The 18,106-nt window shown below is 41.7% G+C and overlaps 2 protein-coding genes and 1 long non-coding RNA gene across 4 annotated transcripts; 1 reads left to right on the top strand and 2 right to left on the bottom strand.

The window, feature by feature from the left end:
• Nucleotides 1-841: 841 nt before the first annotated feature.
• On the bottom strand, nt 842-6,351 carry LOC130139104 (uncharacterized). Of its 2 annotated transcripts, none has more exons than XR_008817328.1 (2): nt 5,325-6,351; nt 842-1,822 (listed from the first exon to the last, which is right to left on the bottom strand). It is a non-coding gene; the product is annotated as an uncharacterized LOC130139104 (long non-coding RNA). The 2 variants fall into 2 exon arrangements; XR_008817327.1 differs by having other exon boundaries at nt 5,330-6,351.
• Nucleotides 6,352-6,394: 43 nt separating this feature from the next.
• LOC115687946 (transcription termination factor MTEF1, chloroplastic) lies at nt 6,395-7,623 on the top strand. Its single transcript, XM_030613659.2, has one exon. It carries the CDS (start codon nt 6,565-6,567, stop codon nt 7,570-7,572), a length of 1,008 nt encoding a protein of 335 aa, XP_030469519.2. The 5' UTR covers nt 6,395-6,564; the 3' UTR covers nt 7,573-7,623.
• Nucleotides 7,624-9,214: 1,591 nt separating this feature from the next.
• On the bottom strand, nt 9,215-11,345 carry LOC115687947 (putative HVA22-like protein g). Its single transcript, XM_056315632.1, has 6 exons — nt 11,186-11,345; nt 10,934-11,032; nt 10,491-10,547; nt 10,316-10,379; nt 10,015-10,227; nt 9,215-9,624 (listed from the first exon to the last, which is right to left on the bottom strand). Exons 1-6 carry the CDS (start codon nt 11,215-11,217, stop codon nt 9,397-9,399), a joined length of 693 nt encoding a protein of 230 aa, XP_056171607.1. The 5' UTR covers nt 11,218-11,345; the 3' UTR covers nt 9,215-9,396.
• Between the last annotated feature and the right edge of the window lie 6,761 nt (nt 11,346-18,106).

Raw genomic sequence — 18,106 nt, 5'->3', positions numbered from 1 at the left:
AATAATACAAGTAGAACCTGAGTAGAACCTGAAACTAACCCTAGAACTTGTGATAGGGTAGGCTCCAAGTTCCAAGATATGTAGTGTAGGTTCCAAGTTTCAAAAAATGAGAAACATGTTGTATCGATACCGACTCGAGCCGTGATGTCTCAGGCCGTCATAAAAACTATGCAGCTTAATTATCTGATTTGATTAAAAATGCAAGCGAAAGACGAAAATGTAAAATAGAGATAATAGAAGAAACATAATAGACAACTCTTATTTATCTTTTTTTCTTTAGGTGATTAGTATATTTACATCACAAAAGAAATGACAACTGGGAAAGTAAGGATCTAGTCTACTCCTTCTACTAGCTACAAAACATCATATCCACGCTTGTCTTAAAGCTGCCATACAAAAACCTTAGGAGACTACCTGTCAGCGGCCATGATGCAGCTCAAACAAAAAGGGGCTGCTGTATCAACACCTGACCTGATCAACCACCAGCCGAGAACCTTCTCACACTCTTGCAAAGGAAGGGGACGGGTCCAAATAGGCAACCACCTATGCGGAAGTAGTCCGATACAAAACGAAACGGCATCCGTCCTAAGGAGATAAAGCAGTTGACCCAGACAATAGTCGAGTGGTGTTTTCACACCACTCCAGATACGATGGGATTGGAACGCTCAGCGAACGATCGCTCGATATCTAGTACCGAACCATATGTAGAGATGGGTCCAGTGGGTAGATGGAACGCCATGCTAATGATAAGAAAATCATGGAAAGCAACAACAGCGAGATAAACTCAGCAAGTAAATCAAGCTATGAATATTCTATTCAAACAGTTATATCACGATTAAAGAGTCGACCACAAGATCATCGATTTCCATCATGATATGAATAATGATAATATGTATATGAGAATGCATATGATATGCCCATGAATTCCCCGTAAATGCCACTCTCATTCGTAACCATCGATTTTAAGAATCGATCTTCTGTAGACCACACAGCAGCAAGCGTCTCGCTTCTACTCCGAGGTTATACGACTTACTTACGCATCTATCACCGAGATCACACAGCACGGCCTTAAGGTATAATGGCCTTGAGCTTCCCGAATTCCCTCGTTGGCTCCCACGGGACATCACCGGTACTCTAGCCGATGGTCCTCACCGTAATCCTCACAATGTAATGTATATGGATAAAATAACGGAAATGCAACATGTCAACTTCAATACTCAACAATTATTATATCAATATCGTAAATAAGATACGAACGACAATAGTCAAAATAATCATTATTCGGAGTGTCCATGACTGCACCATCAACCGCACCGTTTCAATCTCGTCACCACCGGAATTTTTTGAGTTCATCACAACTAACTCACAAGATATATTGAAAGTTGTAAAAGGCATGTAAGCAATAAAAGCTAGCCATGCAAAGAAAATCATGTTCGTCATTCACATATAGTACCACTACACGACCTCATCGTGCCGATTTAACTATGAAACACTATTTTCACTTCCTCTAAATTAGCACCAGCCGAATTATCAACATGAATGACTACCGTCAGAATTTCAGAACCAACGAAAAATCACATTTTTCCACCGTCTTTAAAGCAAACAAACTCATTGTCAAAAAAATACTTCATTTCGAAGCTTCCACCAACGTTCACAAGTTTTGCGCGACTACCAGTCGGCTTTACGTACAACGTACAATCTAAGCTCCGCCTCTAATCATAACATAAATGGTTGAAACAAAGAGAAATGGCGAGAATACTCGCCTTAGATACGATCGTAAAGCTTCTTCCTTTGTCTTTCTCGAGGTACGCCGAAACTCAAGCTTCAGCGAAGAGGAAACAAGTGAGATCTCAAGAAGACAAACGATGAGGAACGAGAGTAAAGAGAGAGCACGGTGGAGAGAGGTGGTTTGGTCGGTGAAGGAGAAAGAAAAAAGCCATAAAGTCAAGACTCATCATCATTTTCAATTAATGTAACTTCAAATATTATCTAATACAATATATAGACTTCAAAGATTATCAATTGAGACAAGACAAAAGAAATGAAGGGGAAGAGGGAGAGAGGTCGGCGTGAGAGAGAGAAAGAGAGAAGAAAAGATAAGAAAGACCTTAGCTCAAAAGTTATCATTATTCACACATAATTGGACTCAAAGCTTCTTCAATAAAGCAACATAAGAATCAAAGAAAGAGAAGAGAGATGGGGTTCGGCCATGTGAAAGGGAGAGGAGAGAGAGAGACTTTCTTGGCTAAATAATCATCACAACTCAAATAATTGGACTTCAAATTATAACAAATGAAGATTATAAAGTCATGAGGAGAGAGAGAGAGACAAAAAGATTTTTGGTTGTCTCCTTGAATTGGACTAATGGAGGAGATGTCAACTAAGAATCAACAATCAAAGACAAAGAAGAAGGTTGGCGGCGGCAAGGACAAAGAAAGGAAGGGGGTCGGCGGATTCCAAAGGAAAATAAAGTTTGACTTATAAATGACCTTTTTTTCCATAAATACCCCTGTAATTTTCAAATTTTACAATATTTCCACCGAGCCATTTTTACTTGCTAATAAACACCAGGAGCCAAAAATGCAAGGCGCCACCATCACTAAGCCCTTTAGATTCCACACCACATCAATAGAAATTATATAAAGCTCATGCACCTTAAAATCACGATCATCGCAAAATCGATAATTCACAAAAGAAAGGTAGATAAAACATGAATTAATCACCCAAAAACTATTCTTCAATAGCCATTGTGAAATAACATTTCCAAACGTTATTCTCTACGCATTAAAATAGGTGAGCCAGAATCAGGATATCACATCTGTTCCCATAGGTTTTAAGTGAAACCTGTACGGAATATGAAACCGCTCACCCTTACTAATAAGCCACCAGGGGATAGATGAAACTTTTGAGATGGAATTGTTAGGGGTTGGGCACACCTCTAATATTCTAGGCATTAAGAGTTCTCGTAGCTCAAAAAAGGCCTAGTATTGTGTTTCTTATGGAGTCGAAGGACATGGAGGAAGTAATGAGTCAAACGATGCGTTATTTTCAAATCTCGCATTTAGTATTGATCGATCTAGTATGTATTGTTGGGTAATAAGCAGTCTTGTGGAATGATGAGATGATAACGGAGATAGTATCCAAAAGTGGGGAGTATATTGATTTAGTTTGTACTATCCAAAGCAGTGACAAAGTCATGAGAATCACCTTTTTATATGCGCCGACGGGTTTACACGAAAGGAAGGCACTATGGGAGAAGCTAAGATGTATTCATTTATCCAACACCATCCTTTGGGTCCTTTGAGTGTGTTTGGGGCACTTCAATGAGATACTAAATCATTGAGAGAGATTTGGGAAAAGAGTTGCGGACCACTATAGGTTAGTTGCTTTCCGAGATTTTTCAAATGAATGTTCTTTGATGAATATCGAGCGTAAATGCTGCACATTTACTTGGACAAACAATATAGAATTGGAGGCCTTAGTTAAGAAAAAGGCTTGATAGAGCGCTTTGCAACATATGATAGAGGGTTATGCATCCTAGTGCTGAAGCGTTTGCATTACAGGCAATAAGTTCTGATCACAGTCCGATTATTCTTTCTTTAGATCTTGAGGTGGCGAAAAGAAGAAATTTTTTTAAATAAGATAAGTATACTGAAAGTTGTAAAACTTGTCATAAAAGTGCAATTGAGTCCTAAAATTTTGAAAAAATGCAACTAAATCCTAAAATTTTGAAAAAGTGTAATCAAATCCTAAAACTCTTAACGCAACACACGGTCTATTTTTTCCAAACTCTCTATACTTCTGGGGGGTCAAGAGACTTTCAACCAATACTAGACCGATGCCCTTGTCTAGTATGAGAGCATATGAACAAAGCTTTAGTGGGTCAGTCATCGTGGAAGAGGTGGAAAATGCAGTTTTTCGGTTGGGAGTGATAAATGCACCGATGGACTTAACGGCCAATTCTTCTAACATCATTGGACTGAAATTAAAGAGGATGTGTTCAAGGAGGTTAAATGTTTCTTTAATTATGGTATTTTTCATCATAAATTAAATAAGACTTATATTTTTCTAATCCTCAAAGTTCCAAATCTAGAAAGCTTGTCTCAATTCAGGCTCATTAGCTTGTGTAACTTTGCAAATAAAATCATCTCCAGGGTCATGGCTAACCATCTTAAACGTTGGCTCCCTGAGATTATAACCATTGAACAAAGTGCCTTTGTAAACAGAAGATAGATTCGGGATAATATTATGATTATCTAGGAAGCATTGCATCGGTTAAGGGTAACGAAAGGAAAAATTTTAAGCAATTTTAAAACTCGAAATGCAAAAGGCGTATGACCGTGTGAGATTGGACTTCCTAGAAGTATAGATGAAGAAGATGGGTTTTTGTGAGAGATGGGTGTCTTTGGTCATGGCATGTATAACATTGGTGACTTTAAGTGTAGAATTTAATGGAGAACCATTAGACTAATTCAGCTCTTAAGAGGCATTGGGCAAGGTGATTCTCTTTCTCTCTACTTATTCATAATTCTAGCTGATGTGATCTCTCACCTCTTGAATAAGGCAGTTGGACATGATAGCATTACACGAATAAAAGTTAAACAGGTTTTGCTCTACCTTATTTCACCTCTCATATGTGGATGAAGATGCCATTTTTTTTCTAGATGGAAAAATTAGGGAGTGTCATAACTTAGCAACAATGTTGAGCCAATACTAATTTAATTCGGGACAGGCCATCAACTTGAACAAATTAGGAATATTTTTCGGTTGGGGATGCTCGGAAAACATGAGCATGAACATGGCCTTAGAGCTAAGAGTCCCGGTGATTAACAATATGGGAAAGTACTTAGGAATTCCCTCCAATTGGGGACAAACCAAGAAGTAAATGTTTACTTGGATCCTAGCAAAAGTGAACATGAAGTTGGAGGGTTGGAAACATAAGCTAATATCCAAAGTAGGAAATGAAACATTGATCAAGACCATTGTGCAAGCCTCAATATGCTATGTCTATCTTCAAAATCCCATTATCTATTTGTAGAGCAATTGAACAAAGGATAGCTTCTTGTCATAGAAGTAGAATGATGTGAAGTCTGAGTTGCATTGGAAGAAATGAGAAATTCTCAAAACCAGAAAAGACAGTGGGGAGAGTGGCTTTCATGATCTTAATCCCTTCAACAAGGCAATGTTAGGTAAACGGGCTTGAGACTCTCACAAGCACCATCGGTCCTTTAATGCCAATTATTCCTAAAGTCCGAGTCTTTCTCTAGAGTGCATGCTAGAATGTCCACTTACCATAGAGAATCTTTACAAGAGAAAAATCTTACCTAACCTCATATGTCCTCTGTGTCACCAAGCGCAAGAAACAATGGAGCATATTTTTCTCATTTGCCACTGGACAACAACAATTTGGGCGAATCCAAGGCTAAAGCTGCAAAATTCAAGCCAACCCATCACTAGATTGGACAAATGGATCGCAATGCTTTGAATCAAATAGAAACCCGTTGTCCAACGAGGAAATCGCGGTCATTCTCTGGTTAATTTGGAAGGTGTGTAATACCTACATCTTCCAATCATGCCGCCAGGACCCAAGCAAGATTATTGATCATGCAATCACTGAGAATACAAGTTTCCTGAGGTGGAATGCGGGAACGAAAAGGAAAAAGGAACAACAAACTCAATTACCTTCTATTTGGCAAACACCGGTAAGAGGATCCCTTAAGATCAACGTTGGCTATTCAAAATCGGAAGGGTCGCCGGATTGTGCAATTGCCGGATTGGCTCGCAACTCCTAAGGTGTGTTGATTCATGGCTTCACAAACTCTATTTATGCTGAATTAGTGATGGCGGTTGAAACCCTAGCTCTGCTCCGGTGTCTTCAGTTCCTGGAAGAAGAAGCCTTTGATCGGAATGTACTTCGTGCAGAAGTGCTTGAACTGGAAAGTGATAATCTTACTTTGGTCAACCGCTTGCCAGCCAGTCGCTGATCAAGGCCCGTGGGATATCGGGTCCCGGAGTTATGATTGCAAAATGAAGCTGATCCACTCAGCTTTGTACATCCGACCCATTGTCCAAAAGAGGCAAACAAGCTAGCAGATTGAGTAGCAGAGGCCCAACGAAAAAAAGAACTCCCCTCTAATTCTCTGTTTCATCCCCCGAAACCGATGTTGGCTATTTCATGCTATGATGTTCACAAACTTGGCTTGAGTTAATGGAAATTTCCAGCATTTGCGACCAAAAAAAAAAAGGGTATTTGCCTCCTAATCTTAACTTTTCCACTTGTATAGGCCACACTTTTAGACATTCGACGCTGTTTCTTTTGGAAGGCCCATGGAAGTTGGACCGGCCCAAATACCTCCTCCTCGTCCTCCTCCCTCTGCGGCTGTGTGCGTCTCTAACTCTCTCTCTCTCTCTCATCTTCCAGGATTCTCCATTTTCATTGGATAATCAGAGGCAATCTGCAAAGTCAGGAAATTTTCATCCCCTTATCCTCACACCCCCACCAAAACAACAAAGCGTCAGCTCCCTCCTCTTCATTCCTCCTCCCCAAAGCCATGTAGCATCATCATGCAAGACCCACTCTCTCTCCATCTCACTCAACCCCATCACTTTCCTTTCCCTCCCCACCCATCAAGAACCCTCCGCCTCCCCCCCGCCGCCGTCTCCTCCAAAACCTCCGCCACCGCCGCCGCCGCCGCCACCACCATCTCCTTCCCTCCCAAACCCACAAAGGCCACCGTAGTCCCCTCCCCTCCTCCTCCTCCCCCTCCCCCTCCTCCCCCGCTCCCCTCCCATGCCGAGTTCGAGGAGAAGATGCTCTTCCTCGACTCCCTCGGCATCGACTTCTTCGCCCTCATCCGCCGCCACCCCGACGTCGCCGCCGCCCCCCTCCCCGACCTCAAGTCCACCCTCCACTTCCTCTCCTCCATGGGCTTCACCGCCGTCGAGCTCCGCCGCGTCGTGGGCATGTGCCCCGAGGTCCTCACCTCCCGGGTCGCCGACGTCCTCCCCGTCTTCACCTTCCTCCTCCGCGAGGCGAGGGTGGACGGCTCCGACCTCCGGAGGGTCGTCAACCGGCGGCCGCGGCTGCTCGCCTGCAGCGTCAAGCACCGGCTCCGCCCCACCCTCTATTTCCTCCAGAGCATCGGCATCGCCGAGGTAAACAAGTATACTTCTCTGCTGTCCTGTAGCGTCGAGGATAAGTTTGTCCCTAGGATCGAGTACTTCAAGAATCTCGGGTTCTCGCATCGGGACGCGACCGTGATGTTTAGGCGGTTCCCGCAGTTGTTCTGTTACAGTATAAAGGAGAATTTGGAGCCTAAGTTCAATTACTTCGTGGTGGAGATGGGCAGGGACTTCAAGGAGTTGAAGGAGTTCCCGCATTATTTCTCGTTTAGCTTAGAGAATAGGATCAAGCCTAGGCACAAATGCTGTGTCGAGAAGGGCGTTTGTTTCCCTCTCCCTACATTGTTAAAGACCAGCGAAGAACAGTTTCAAAAAAGACTGGACATTTGTTGTAACTCATCGATGCCCCTGTCCTCCTCTCCCTTGTGGTGTACAAATTGTGAAGTTTGATTGAATGTATAGAGGATATTGCGATTCTTGCAGCTGAAATTTTTTTCAAAACATGATGTGCTCGTGATTCTGTTTTTGGTCTACATGGTGAGAAAAATCAAAGAGCTGAATTGATTTGCTGTAGGGTGTTCTAATCACTGCATTCTTGAAATGCGAGTTATAATGTCGCAGCGCTTGCATTTGAGCTGGGTGTATAAGGTGCTTGGTGTTGTGTTATGTTGCATATCTTCATTTTCATAGTAATTGCTAAGTTAGGAGTTGATTGCTTCCGACTATTGTGACTGAAAGAAACTGAACGAAAGTGGCAGAGGCTCTCCTGCGGCCCAACATGTGAATGGTAAATGGTGCTTATTAACTAAGCTCAGAACATGTGTCATTCGACTTTAAAGTTCTTGTTTAGACTGTTGATTATGGATTTTAATTGTCTCAGTGACTAGCTATAGCCATTAGCCATGAGTAAAAGTCACCAGGAGAAGAGAGACAATCCTTCACGAGAGTGACAAAAGCCAAAGTTTGTGTGTTTTGGTGGCGTCTTTATTCGACCCATGTAATTGTCAGCTAGTACAACCCACCCCCACACTCCTCCCCCCCCCCCCGCCCGCCCCCCCAATCTTTGGCAGGGTTCTTGTAATTTGTTTTCTGATCTTAACTCACATCCAAACAGCTGCTGAAGTTCTATGCTTGATTGATTGGCATCTTATTCAAGTCAGAAACATCTTTAGTTATTCTCCTTTTTTCACTCTGAATACTAAGGACGCCTTGGAAGAGCAGATTGTCCTCTTTAAGTTATCCCACTGTTATTCCAGCGAGCCATATATTCTATCCAGGTCGCATATGACGGTGAGTTTGGAATGGTGTAAGTTAGATTGGAGCATGAAACCTTGTGGTGTTGATGGTTTGGATTTTGGCCATAGAGATTCCACTGACTTGTAAAAAGTGGTCCTAACCCTTCGGGATGTGGGCCTCTTATTTCATGTAATGTTTAGGAGGAAAACATATGAAGCAAGGGTCATCACAGGAGTGCAAGTTGAAATTTGTGCAGATTTGTTAATGGCTCTTCGAGCATTACACGTGCAGTAGTTATTCTTTCTTTAAAGGTACTGCTGTGTCAGATCATATCTGTTGAGAAGTATATAATTATTCTGTATTCTTCCCAGTCGTTTACCTGTTTATTCTTGCTTATTCCCATTACAGAAATTTTTAGTTCAGGTGTCATTTTTCTAGAAGAGCCTGGAATTGGTTTAGCAAATAGCTACGGCTTTAATTCTCCTAGTTTACACGATAGGAACTTGGTTGCTCCATAGTATTTGCTCTTGAAATTCTTAACACGCTGAGGTGCTTGGACTATTTCATCTCATTTTGGAGGAGAAATATCTCAATTGTAATTGTATGTTTTCTCCGGTGGTTACCATTAAAAAGGATGTGATGATGTCTCACGTTAGTGTAGATCCTTTTTGCAGTATGGTAATCTTGAATTCATGTTCCAGTTTGTGTATTGAGTCACTATTTTATGTAGAATAAAGAGCATGAGCTTGACTTCGAGCTTGAAGTTTAAGGTTGAAAATAGAAGTTGAGCAAATTGGGTTGCTTCAAGTAGGCCAGAATGTCTCATTGATCTAATCCCAAGTCTGTAAAAGCTATCTTGGTGACTAAAACTTCAAACTGTAGTATTTTTACTTGATACAAGCATTGAAAGATACATAAAACTATCTCACACTAATGAAGGAACAACATCCAAGAATTTTGACACTAAGGAATACAAGAAAAAGGTGTTTCAAATTGTGGTTTTTTTACAGTGATTTGTATTCTGCAATGGTGTGGCTCTCAGCGCCTATGATGAAGGTGAGGCAAGTGGAGCTTGCTGCCGAGATGAGATTCCGGTTCTTCTGGCATATTGTCGTCAATAATGTGCATGTACTCTGTTCTGGCATCGAGCTGTTCTTGAACAATGTTTGATCTCGGTGCCTCGTACACATTCTTCTTGGTCTTCCCTGGCCTGAAGAAAGTGGGGGTGTCGTTTGGCGGCGGTACGGGTGGGTTCTTCTTGTTCTTCTGCAAAAAGGTTGAGTTTAAGACATGATAGGCAATCTGGATTAAGTAAGCTATGATCTTCATTTTGCTGTTGTAGTTTCATAACTTACCCAAAGGAGATTCAAAACAGTGGCCATATGTGAGAGGGATGTGTAATGGAACTTTGGAAAATCACAATGCAATCTCGTTATTATATTCACAGTCTCACTCTCTACTCGAAACAACTTTTATGCCCTTATCGATTTCATGCTTTGCGAATGTAAATTCAACTCGATGAACTTATTACTAGCATGAAACAACTTACTACTTTGTTGATGCCATCGCATCAAATCAAATACTAGCATGACTGATGGGCAGTTGGAGCTTTAAGCAGACAACAGGAAAAGGATGAAGAGTAAAGAACAGTCTTACCTTGGTGATGGATTCTGTTTTCTTGCTAGACTGACCAGCCATGTACTCGAGGACTTGGAAGAATGACTGCTGACCCAACTCCGAGCAGTTCTGCCAATAGAAGATGGCCAAATCCCAGGCTTTGGCTCGCCACTGCGTCAACTTCGTCTCAAAGTCCGTCTCATGGTCCGTCAGAAATGGGCGCAGCAGCCTTTCGTAGATAAAGCCGCTTCCCTGCAAAAATAGATTGCTATGTAAGCTCCAAAGCCCACGCTGGATGCAAACAAGACCCATCAATTCCTGTTTGGTTCGGTTCGATTACCTTAGTTTTCGGATACCACAAGTAGATGATAAATGCCAGCTTGAGCTCGCCATACATCGGCACCCTGAGGGATCAATCACATATACATTAAGGAACAGAATCGTCACATCCTAGAACAGAGAGAATTCAGAGCAACCGCGTTATCACTAATCTTTCGAAGTCAGAATTTGCTTACCAGGAGACTACCGCGTCGGCGATTCTCTCCAATATCGTCAGAATTGCCATAATTATCCTGCGTAGTACCGCGAAACACGATCAACAGTTGACTAAAACTGAATCCATGTTTGATAGTCTAGTTAGCTACTCCCTAACCCCAATAGCCGAAATTTGTTTAGACAGGCCATGTACGATTATCATCCAGAGAAATAACTTCAACAGATCTAAAGCTCGTATTAGCAACAAAAGTAATCAGGTAGGTTGAGCTAATTGACTATAGATGACCAACAAATAGAAAGGGAAAACGTGGTGGTAGGATTGCCAAAAATTAGGCTGTTGCCGACCGAATTCGGAGAGGAAGAAACTGACTTTCTTCATAGGAACAAAACAATCCGATCCGATCCAATCCAATCCGCCATAACTACATCACGTAGAGCACGAAGAGGCGTTTCTGGGACTTACCAGTATTGACACCAGAAGCGGAGTTCGTCGTTGTGGGCTCTGCTTTTCTCCATCGTCTTGAAGCACTGAAATGCCGGGTAAGCGTACCCCAGGATCATCCTGCCGGCCCCAACAACACGGATTCAGAGAGATTGACTTGACATTTGCAATCTTCGAATCAGAGATTCGTGATCTCCAACACAAAAGAGAAAAAAAAAAAAAAAAAGAAGAAGAACCGGGGGCATTCAAAAAGTAGGCGAATTCACGACTTACAGTAACGATCTCGTGATGAAATCTTCCACCATCTTCTTCGGTCAGACCGGAGACCCTTTTGTCGAAATCTTCTCTTTATCTCTCTGTCAAAAGGAAGTTAACAAAGATTCTCAATTCAGAGTCACCATTTACTTTGCATAAAGGAATTGGAATTCCCCCAGAGACACTGATCTCCGTCTCTGTAGAAAGATACGCTAAGTTCGAGAGCAGAGTACGTGAATAAGAAAGAACAAATTACCAGCGACCCAACACGCGGTATCCGCCTCTCAAGATAAAAAAACCAAGAAGTCGCCCGGCAGACTCAAGCGGGTTGGGTTCAAGAACTCGTCTTGCTTGCAAAAAACAAAGAACAGAGTTCAGGACTTTGAAGGAAGGACCTCTCTTCTACGTTAGAGGAGAGATTGGAAATGCAGGGAAGGAGGATGTGGACCGAGTCACGGAAAACGAGGAAGATTTATGAAGCGGGGAGCACGTCAACCGGGGGAGGATGGTTTGTTTATTCTGCAATAGGACTAGTCTTATGCTCAAATTTCAGTCATATCTATATATTTATAGAGAGAGAGAGAGGGAGAGAGTCAGAGGCTGAATAAAGTGCCAAAGAAATGGAAGGAGGGGTCGGGTTTTCTTGGCGAGGACGCTTCGGTTTGTAGTTTAACACGCAATTCAGCGAGCAGAGAGAGATTACAAGACAAGGCAATTTCTTGGGGGATTCTTGCTTTTTCAAAACAGGGGAAGAAGGAGAAGACAGAACCGGGAGCAGTTGGGCCGTTCCGGTCCGAACCGGGGGGGCATTCCCGTAACTTCGCCCGTGGCCATGGTGCCACCTGTCCGCCTGCGTGCTTCAACATGTGTGCGCGTGTCTGACCATAATGACAAACTATGCATTAGGCTACTTATCGAAAGGGAACGGCATAATTACCTCTTGTTATGGTAAGGCGTATATCATGTTCCAATTATGTATACATATAAGTTGGTGGAGAGAGAGAGAAAGAGAAAGAGAGGGGGGATTCGTCTCTTGATTGGTGTTGGGTAGCCACGTGTCGCATATTCAACGGTCTCGATATGAAAACACGTGACTTGATCAATCCATGGATAAAATTTTCCTTCTCCCCTGCTATGCCGGTCGGGCGCGCCCTTAAGCCTCAAATTCGAAACTTACGACTAGAACATGTAGAGGTAAACTGGCTTACACCATGGTAATTGATCACGTCCCATGAAGTTTTACTCACGAAATGATTATCGCTCTCTTCTCCTCCAAGTGTCTCGAGCAACTTTTCTTTTTAGTTGCGACTCATAATAATAATGGATCGAAATCCTTTACACTCGGGAGATAAATCAACTCCTAAATAAATGACACATCAGTAGAGAAAACGAATCAGAGGACTAAGTTTGGTCAACGTCTCCAAATTAGTTTAACTCGCTAGAAACCCTAGCCCTAGCTCCTATTCCCTCCTTCCAACATATTCATTTATCTCTACTGATGACTCTTTCACTTCTCCAAACTCGCATTTTGTTGAGCTAATCACCGGTTAATTTCCGTTTCAGCATGCATCGAGCACAAGGTAAGAGTACAACCTTTTCCTTGAAAGTGACATTTCAGGAATTGAGGGTATGAACTATCCGTGAGTCTCGGTTCTTCATCAATTAATCCTATCGGGAAATTGAGTTTATAATTCGCGATTCTACATCAAAGCACAAGGTGAACATGTCCAATTCGACTTTGAAAACTACGTGATGATCATTGGCATTAAGTTAATCGCATAATCATCATAGTTAATTGAGAGAAATCATTCGACAAAAAAAAAAATTTGAAGAGAAATTGACCTGATCCACAGTGCTACTTTCCTCGGACTTTCTCCCTTGGCGGTTATTAACGACCGGTTCCCCGACCCGGTCCAGTCAATTGCTTTTGCTTGCGGCTTTTGTTTATTATTAATTTTTTTTTCTCCTCCTTTTAATCTTTATTTTAATTGCCCTTTCTTTTTGGGACTTTTGGGCTTTAGGTGGGAGTGGGACCCGCGAAAGCGAAGAAACGAAATTATTAAAGTACAATAAGGGCATAATAGTCAATTCAACAAGCCATCGCCCCTTACCGTGCCTTCGCACGGACGAGAAAGACACGCGGTGACCCCTAACTCGCGTTGCGTCAATTTTGGGGGACACCGAACTTTTAAAATTTCTCAGCGCGAGTAAAAAAATGGAGGGGCGGCTGAGAAACTTCATGGGTTTGGTTTGGTTTGGTTTTTTCTTCTTTCTTTTTTTGGGTAAATGCATTCAAAGTTCTAAAACTTGTCACGAAAGTGCAATTGAGTCCTAAAACTTTCAAAAAGTGCAAACAAGTCCTAAAACTTATCACGAAAATGCACTTGAGTCCTAAAACTTTAAAAAAGTGCAAACAAGTCCTAAAACTTGTCACGAAAGTGCAAATAAGTCCTAAAACTTTTCAAATTGATTCAATCAAGTCCTTCCATTGATTGTACTTTTTGAAAGTTATAGGACTTGTTTACACTTTTGTAACAAGTTTTAGGATTTGTTTGCACTTTCGTGACAAGTTTTAGGACTTGTTTGCACTTTTTTAAAGTTTTAGGACTCAAGTGCACTTTCGTGATAAGTTTTAGGACTTGTTTGCACTTTTTGAAAGTTTTAGGACTCAATTGCACTTTTGTGATAAGTTTTAGGACTTCTAGTGCACATATTCCTTCTTTTTTTTTGCCTTTGTCCTATGTATTTTCTCTTTTTTTTTTCCTTCTTTTCTTGCGTGTCGTCGAGAGAAAATCAATTTATCTAATTAGTAGGTAGTCGGCTTCAAATTGCCTAGATTTCGATAAATTAATCGTACGCCATCCATCGGATTTTCCCGTTCGGAAGATCGTCATCGTGCGCGTGTCCAGTTGCGCGGTCCCGTCCGGGCGCGCCCGGGAGGGGCCCGCCCCGCCCCGCCGGGGTCGCGTCTGCGTCCGTGTTTGTTGAGTATTTAAACGTTCGAGCGAGACCCCCCATCTTTGCTTAAGTCCAAAGAAAGAAGCTTCCATAGAGTTTTTACGCAAAGACAATCGGACTTAGAGAGGAGTTTGCTTGACTGCTGGGAGACGAGATGACTTCATTTGATTCCTCCTGTTGCATTTTTTGCTGGGTCTTGCCCCCTTAATTGTCGAATTTACTCCCTAGCCCCACAAATTTGTGTTTAACAGTAAGACAGGAATTAGAATATTAGGGTTGTTGTTCGAATAGGTTCGATGGTTGTTAAGGGGTCAACGAGGTCATCTTCTTAGTTCTTCTTTTCTTGCCTTCGTGCAATTTTGTTTGCAGCATGCACATGCAACCATGAGCATTGGGCAGACCTATAGAAGCTTCCTATAGTCTCGAATAAACCATTAATGTATCACATCTTTGACACATGCATGCATTCACAGTGGATTTCGTGCCCCGTAGTTTTTAACATATTGCAATATAGTGGGGGTAATGACAAAGATCAATATGCATTTGCTCTCGGTCAATATTCGATTTGGTTTTTGAACTTTGATTTTATTTAGATTTTGGTTCTTGTTCCCTTGAATTGAATCAATTTAGTTATAGCTCATGAGAAAAATTTTTTTTAGTTCTAGTCAATATGGTTCTTGTACCCTCATTTGTTGATGTGACTTTATGCACCGTATGCCGAGGTCTCAATGCGGGGGTTGTGGACCCTTGCCCAGTTGGGCGAGGCAAGCGGAAGCGCTCTTGTATTGTTGTTGCACCAACGTTTGCCACCACGGCGCAAGGGTCGACTAACTATCGCTTGGTGGCTGTGTGATGGCCGGCCGGAAAATTACAAACAAAGTTCTAAATTTATTGTTCATATGCCAATTCAATCCTAAATTTTTCAATTATGTTAATTCAGTCAATCCGGCCAATTTTGGTCCGAAATCGCTAACGTGGATGCCGGTTGTCATACGTGGCATGATCGACGTTGATGTGGACAATTTTTTTTGCAATTTTAAATGAATTTTTTGAATTTTTTTTCTTTATTCTTTTCTTTCCTTTCCTTTCCTTTTTTTTTTTATTTTCTTTTTCTATATTCCTCCCCCCGATGGCCGGGGCCTCAGCAAGGGCCGAGACGCCCTCACTAGCCTTTGGGGCAGAGGCCAGTGAAGGATAGATCTGGTGAAGCCAACCCGGCGAGCATCAGCTTCACCGGATTTGGCAAGGGCGACACTTGCCAGAGGCCAATGAGGGTCTGGCAAGGGTGACCCTTGCTTGTGGGTGGCAATCTCCGCTAGAAATATGGAGAAAAGAAAAAGGAAAGAAAATAAAAAACAAGAAAAAAGGAAAAAAATTGAAAAATTATCCACGTTAGCGCCAGTGCCGGCCATGCCACATTGGGCGGCTGGTGCTGATTGGACCATTATATTAGCGATTTCCGGTCAAAATTGGCACGAAGGATTACATTGATAAATTATCAAAATGTTTAAGACTAAATTAGCCAAGTTAAAATATTTATGACTGAATTGACATCCGTATAAATGTTTGTGACTTTTTTGATAATTTTCTCGATTGCTGACTACCCTAGTTGAAACCTCGGCGAGGGTCGCCAGCTCGCGCGAGTGAAGGCGGAACGACTACCTTTCTCCCCCGATTCCCCCCTCTCCCTCTCCAATTTTTTTTTTCCCCATTTCTCAAGTCTTGCTGATGTGGGTCAACAGAGTTTTCCAACATGACCAAATTGATTATACTTAGTAATTCGGTCTTGATTCAAATATTTTAAAGATTAAATAAAACCAAAGTTTAAAAACCAAATTGAATACTAAACAAACCAATCATTTGAATTTCCCCAATAATAGTACTGTCGATGGTCAACATCTCTGGCTATAAACCGAACATGATGGAGTGGTTAAGTTAGGTCGACAATTTGATCAACAAATCGCCAATGATCTTTAACATAAAAAAGAAATTTATAATTAGAGTTCGTACGGATTTTTAATTTTCATTAACTAATCCACATCGATTAATGCTCCATTTATTTAAAAAATATTTTCTTAAAAGCAATCGCTTGTATTGATTGAAATAACTATTTAATGAGAAATATTTTCAATATTGGCAACAATTTATATTTCAAAATTTTCGTCAACGATGAAAATATTTTTCATTTGTTCGTTTTTGTATGTGGTGCATGCGATTATTTTTAGAAAAATATTTTTAAAATTTTTTCATTTTTCACGAAATAAAACGGATCCTAAACATACATGAAAGTTCCTCCACTGTTCGTTCGAACAAAAATCGAAGCGATTAAGGTGGCTCTAAGGTAATCGGTCAACCATAAGACAACAACAACAACAAAATGCATTTTAAGGTAGACCAAGTCAAAATCAACATTAATGACGTCACCCCACTAAGTCAAGACAGTGAAAATTGATAAATTTTGGGTGCATGGTTGGGCTCAAGTTCAACCACTTGATTCCATATAATGGGTCGATGTGACGTGGAAATTTTATTTATTCATATAGTCAATTATCCTTTATTTCGTTTGGTCACGCAATCATTTTCTTGATTTTTCCACTTTATATTTTTTCTAATGAATAAGAGACGAGGAAATTAAGAACGCGGCTTGGACCGAATCAAAGAATCAAGGGCAAATTTGGCAGCACCGGCCGACTTTCGTAGAAACATTCGTATTCGGCAATTTTCGTGAGGTCTTGTTGTATAACCCAAGAACATTAGGACAAAAGAAGAATAATATTTATTTTTTTCCTAAAACTATGTCTTAAGCAATTAAAATTGCCCGGACCGACCCGATGCGACATGAAATTTTCGAGTCTTTTTGGGCCGGGTCTTCTTCATATTTATGGTAGTAGTTAAACAAATGGGCATCAAAATGGTTTCGCTTCGGCTCGGGCTATAAACCCGAAACCGAAGTGAAGCACATTTAAGTGAAACCAGGCGCGGTATCATCTGTCGCTCTCACCCCCAAGCCCTAGCCCCGCCCTCTTCACCATCTCCCTGCTCCTCGACCTCCTCAGTATCGTCGACCGCCCCCTCCTCCCTCCCTTCTCTCACGCCGGTCTCCGCCGGAGGTGCATCCTCTACCTTCATTGCCCTCTTCACCACCGCCGCCTAGAGCGGCGCCGGCGACCCGTGATTCTCGTTCTGAGCCAGCTGTGTTACTTACTTTTACTCTTCTTTTTCCCCGTGCTGTTTAGTAACTGCTATTTACTATAGTCAGCTTACGAAACTCTAGACCTTACATGGCCCTCAATTCAACCGTCACCCAACACGAGAAGCCCCACTCGCCATTATTGCAGCAGCTTTTAACTAACCATCCCTCCAAGATTGGAGATGCGTCAGCTTTAAAACATCAGTTAGTAACGTAAGCACAAAGCGCATAAGTTAAGAGTACTCCTGAATACAGTTCTTAGCGAACTCACAGTTGCAATACAACCATGATAATAATATAAGCCGGAGTTGAGATCGAGGCATGTGGGGCTGCATTGCCCGGAGATCAAATGGCCCCGAATTTTCTACGATGCAACGTCGTACCATACAACATTACTGTTGCCCAATCGTAATTGAGCACCGAACGTTGTCAAGCATTTTCTAATGCGGTATTTTTTTTTTTTTTATATTTACAACGTTGTGTTGCGTTTGATAAGGCGGAATGAAATGGAATCGGAAAATGGAACTGAAGTATGCTCTACCGTAAGAAATCCTCTTGTAGTGTATAATGGCTGTTAAAGCGGGGCCCATCGTCCAGCATGCAAACCGTGATTGCTGGTGCAATGACTTTTTTTCTAATGAATAAGAAACGAGGAAATTAAGAAGGCGACTTGGACCAAATCAAAGAAACAAAGCTTCGATGAAGGTTTGCTCGTGATTTGGGCAATTTGGCTACACCGTCTAGTTTCGTAGAAAACATTCGTATCCGGAATTTCCACGAGAGGTCTTCTT

This window comes from Syzygium oleosum, unplaced genomic scaffold (genome assembly GCF_021117445.2).
Source record: "Syzygium oleosum isolate NSW1041296 unplaced genomic scaffold, Sole_v2.1 Sole_v2.10, whole genome shotgun sequence".
NCBI classification, from domain to species: Eukaryota; Viridiplantae; Streptophyta; class Magnoliopsida; order Myrtales; family Myrtaceae; genus Syzygium; species Syzygium oleosum.
The sequence above is the reverse complement of the archived record's forward strand: the minus strand, read 5'-3'. Positions and strand labels throughout refer to the sequence as shown.

Excerpts from the sequence above, each read along its gene's own strand:
- LOC115687947 (XM_056315632.1), bottom strand. The coding sequence starts at position 11,217 with ATGGTGGAAGATTTCATCACGAGATCGTTACT. Across the intron at positions 10,548-10,933 it reads CGCTTCTGGTGTCAATACTG|GATAATTATGGCAATTCTGA; the intron begins GTAAGTCCCAGA and ends GGTACTACGCAG. Across the intron at positions 9,625-10,014 it reads AAACAGAATCCATCACCAAG|AAGAACAAGAAGAACCCACC; the intron begins GTAAGACTGTTC and ends ACCTTTTTGCAG.
- LOC115687946 (XM_030613659.2), top strand. The coding sequence starts at position 6,565 with ATGCAAGACCCACTCTCTCTCCATCTCACTCAACCCCATCACTTTCCT.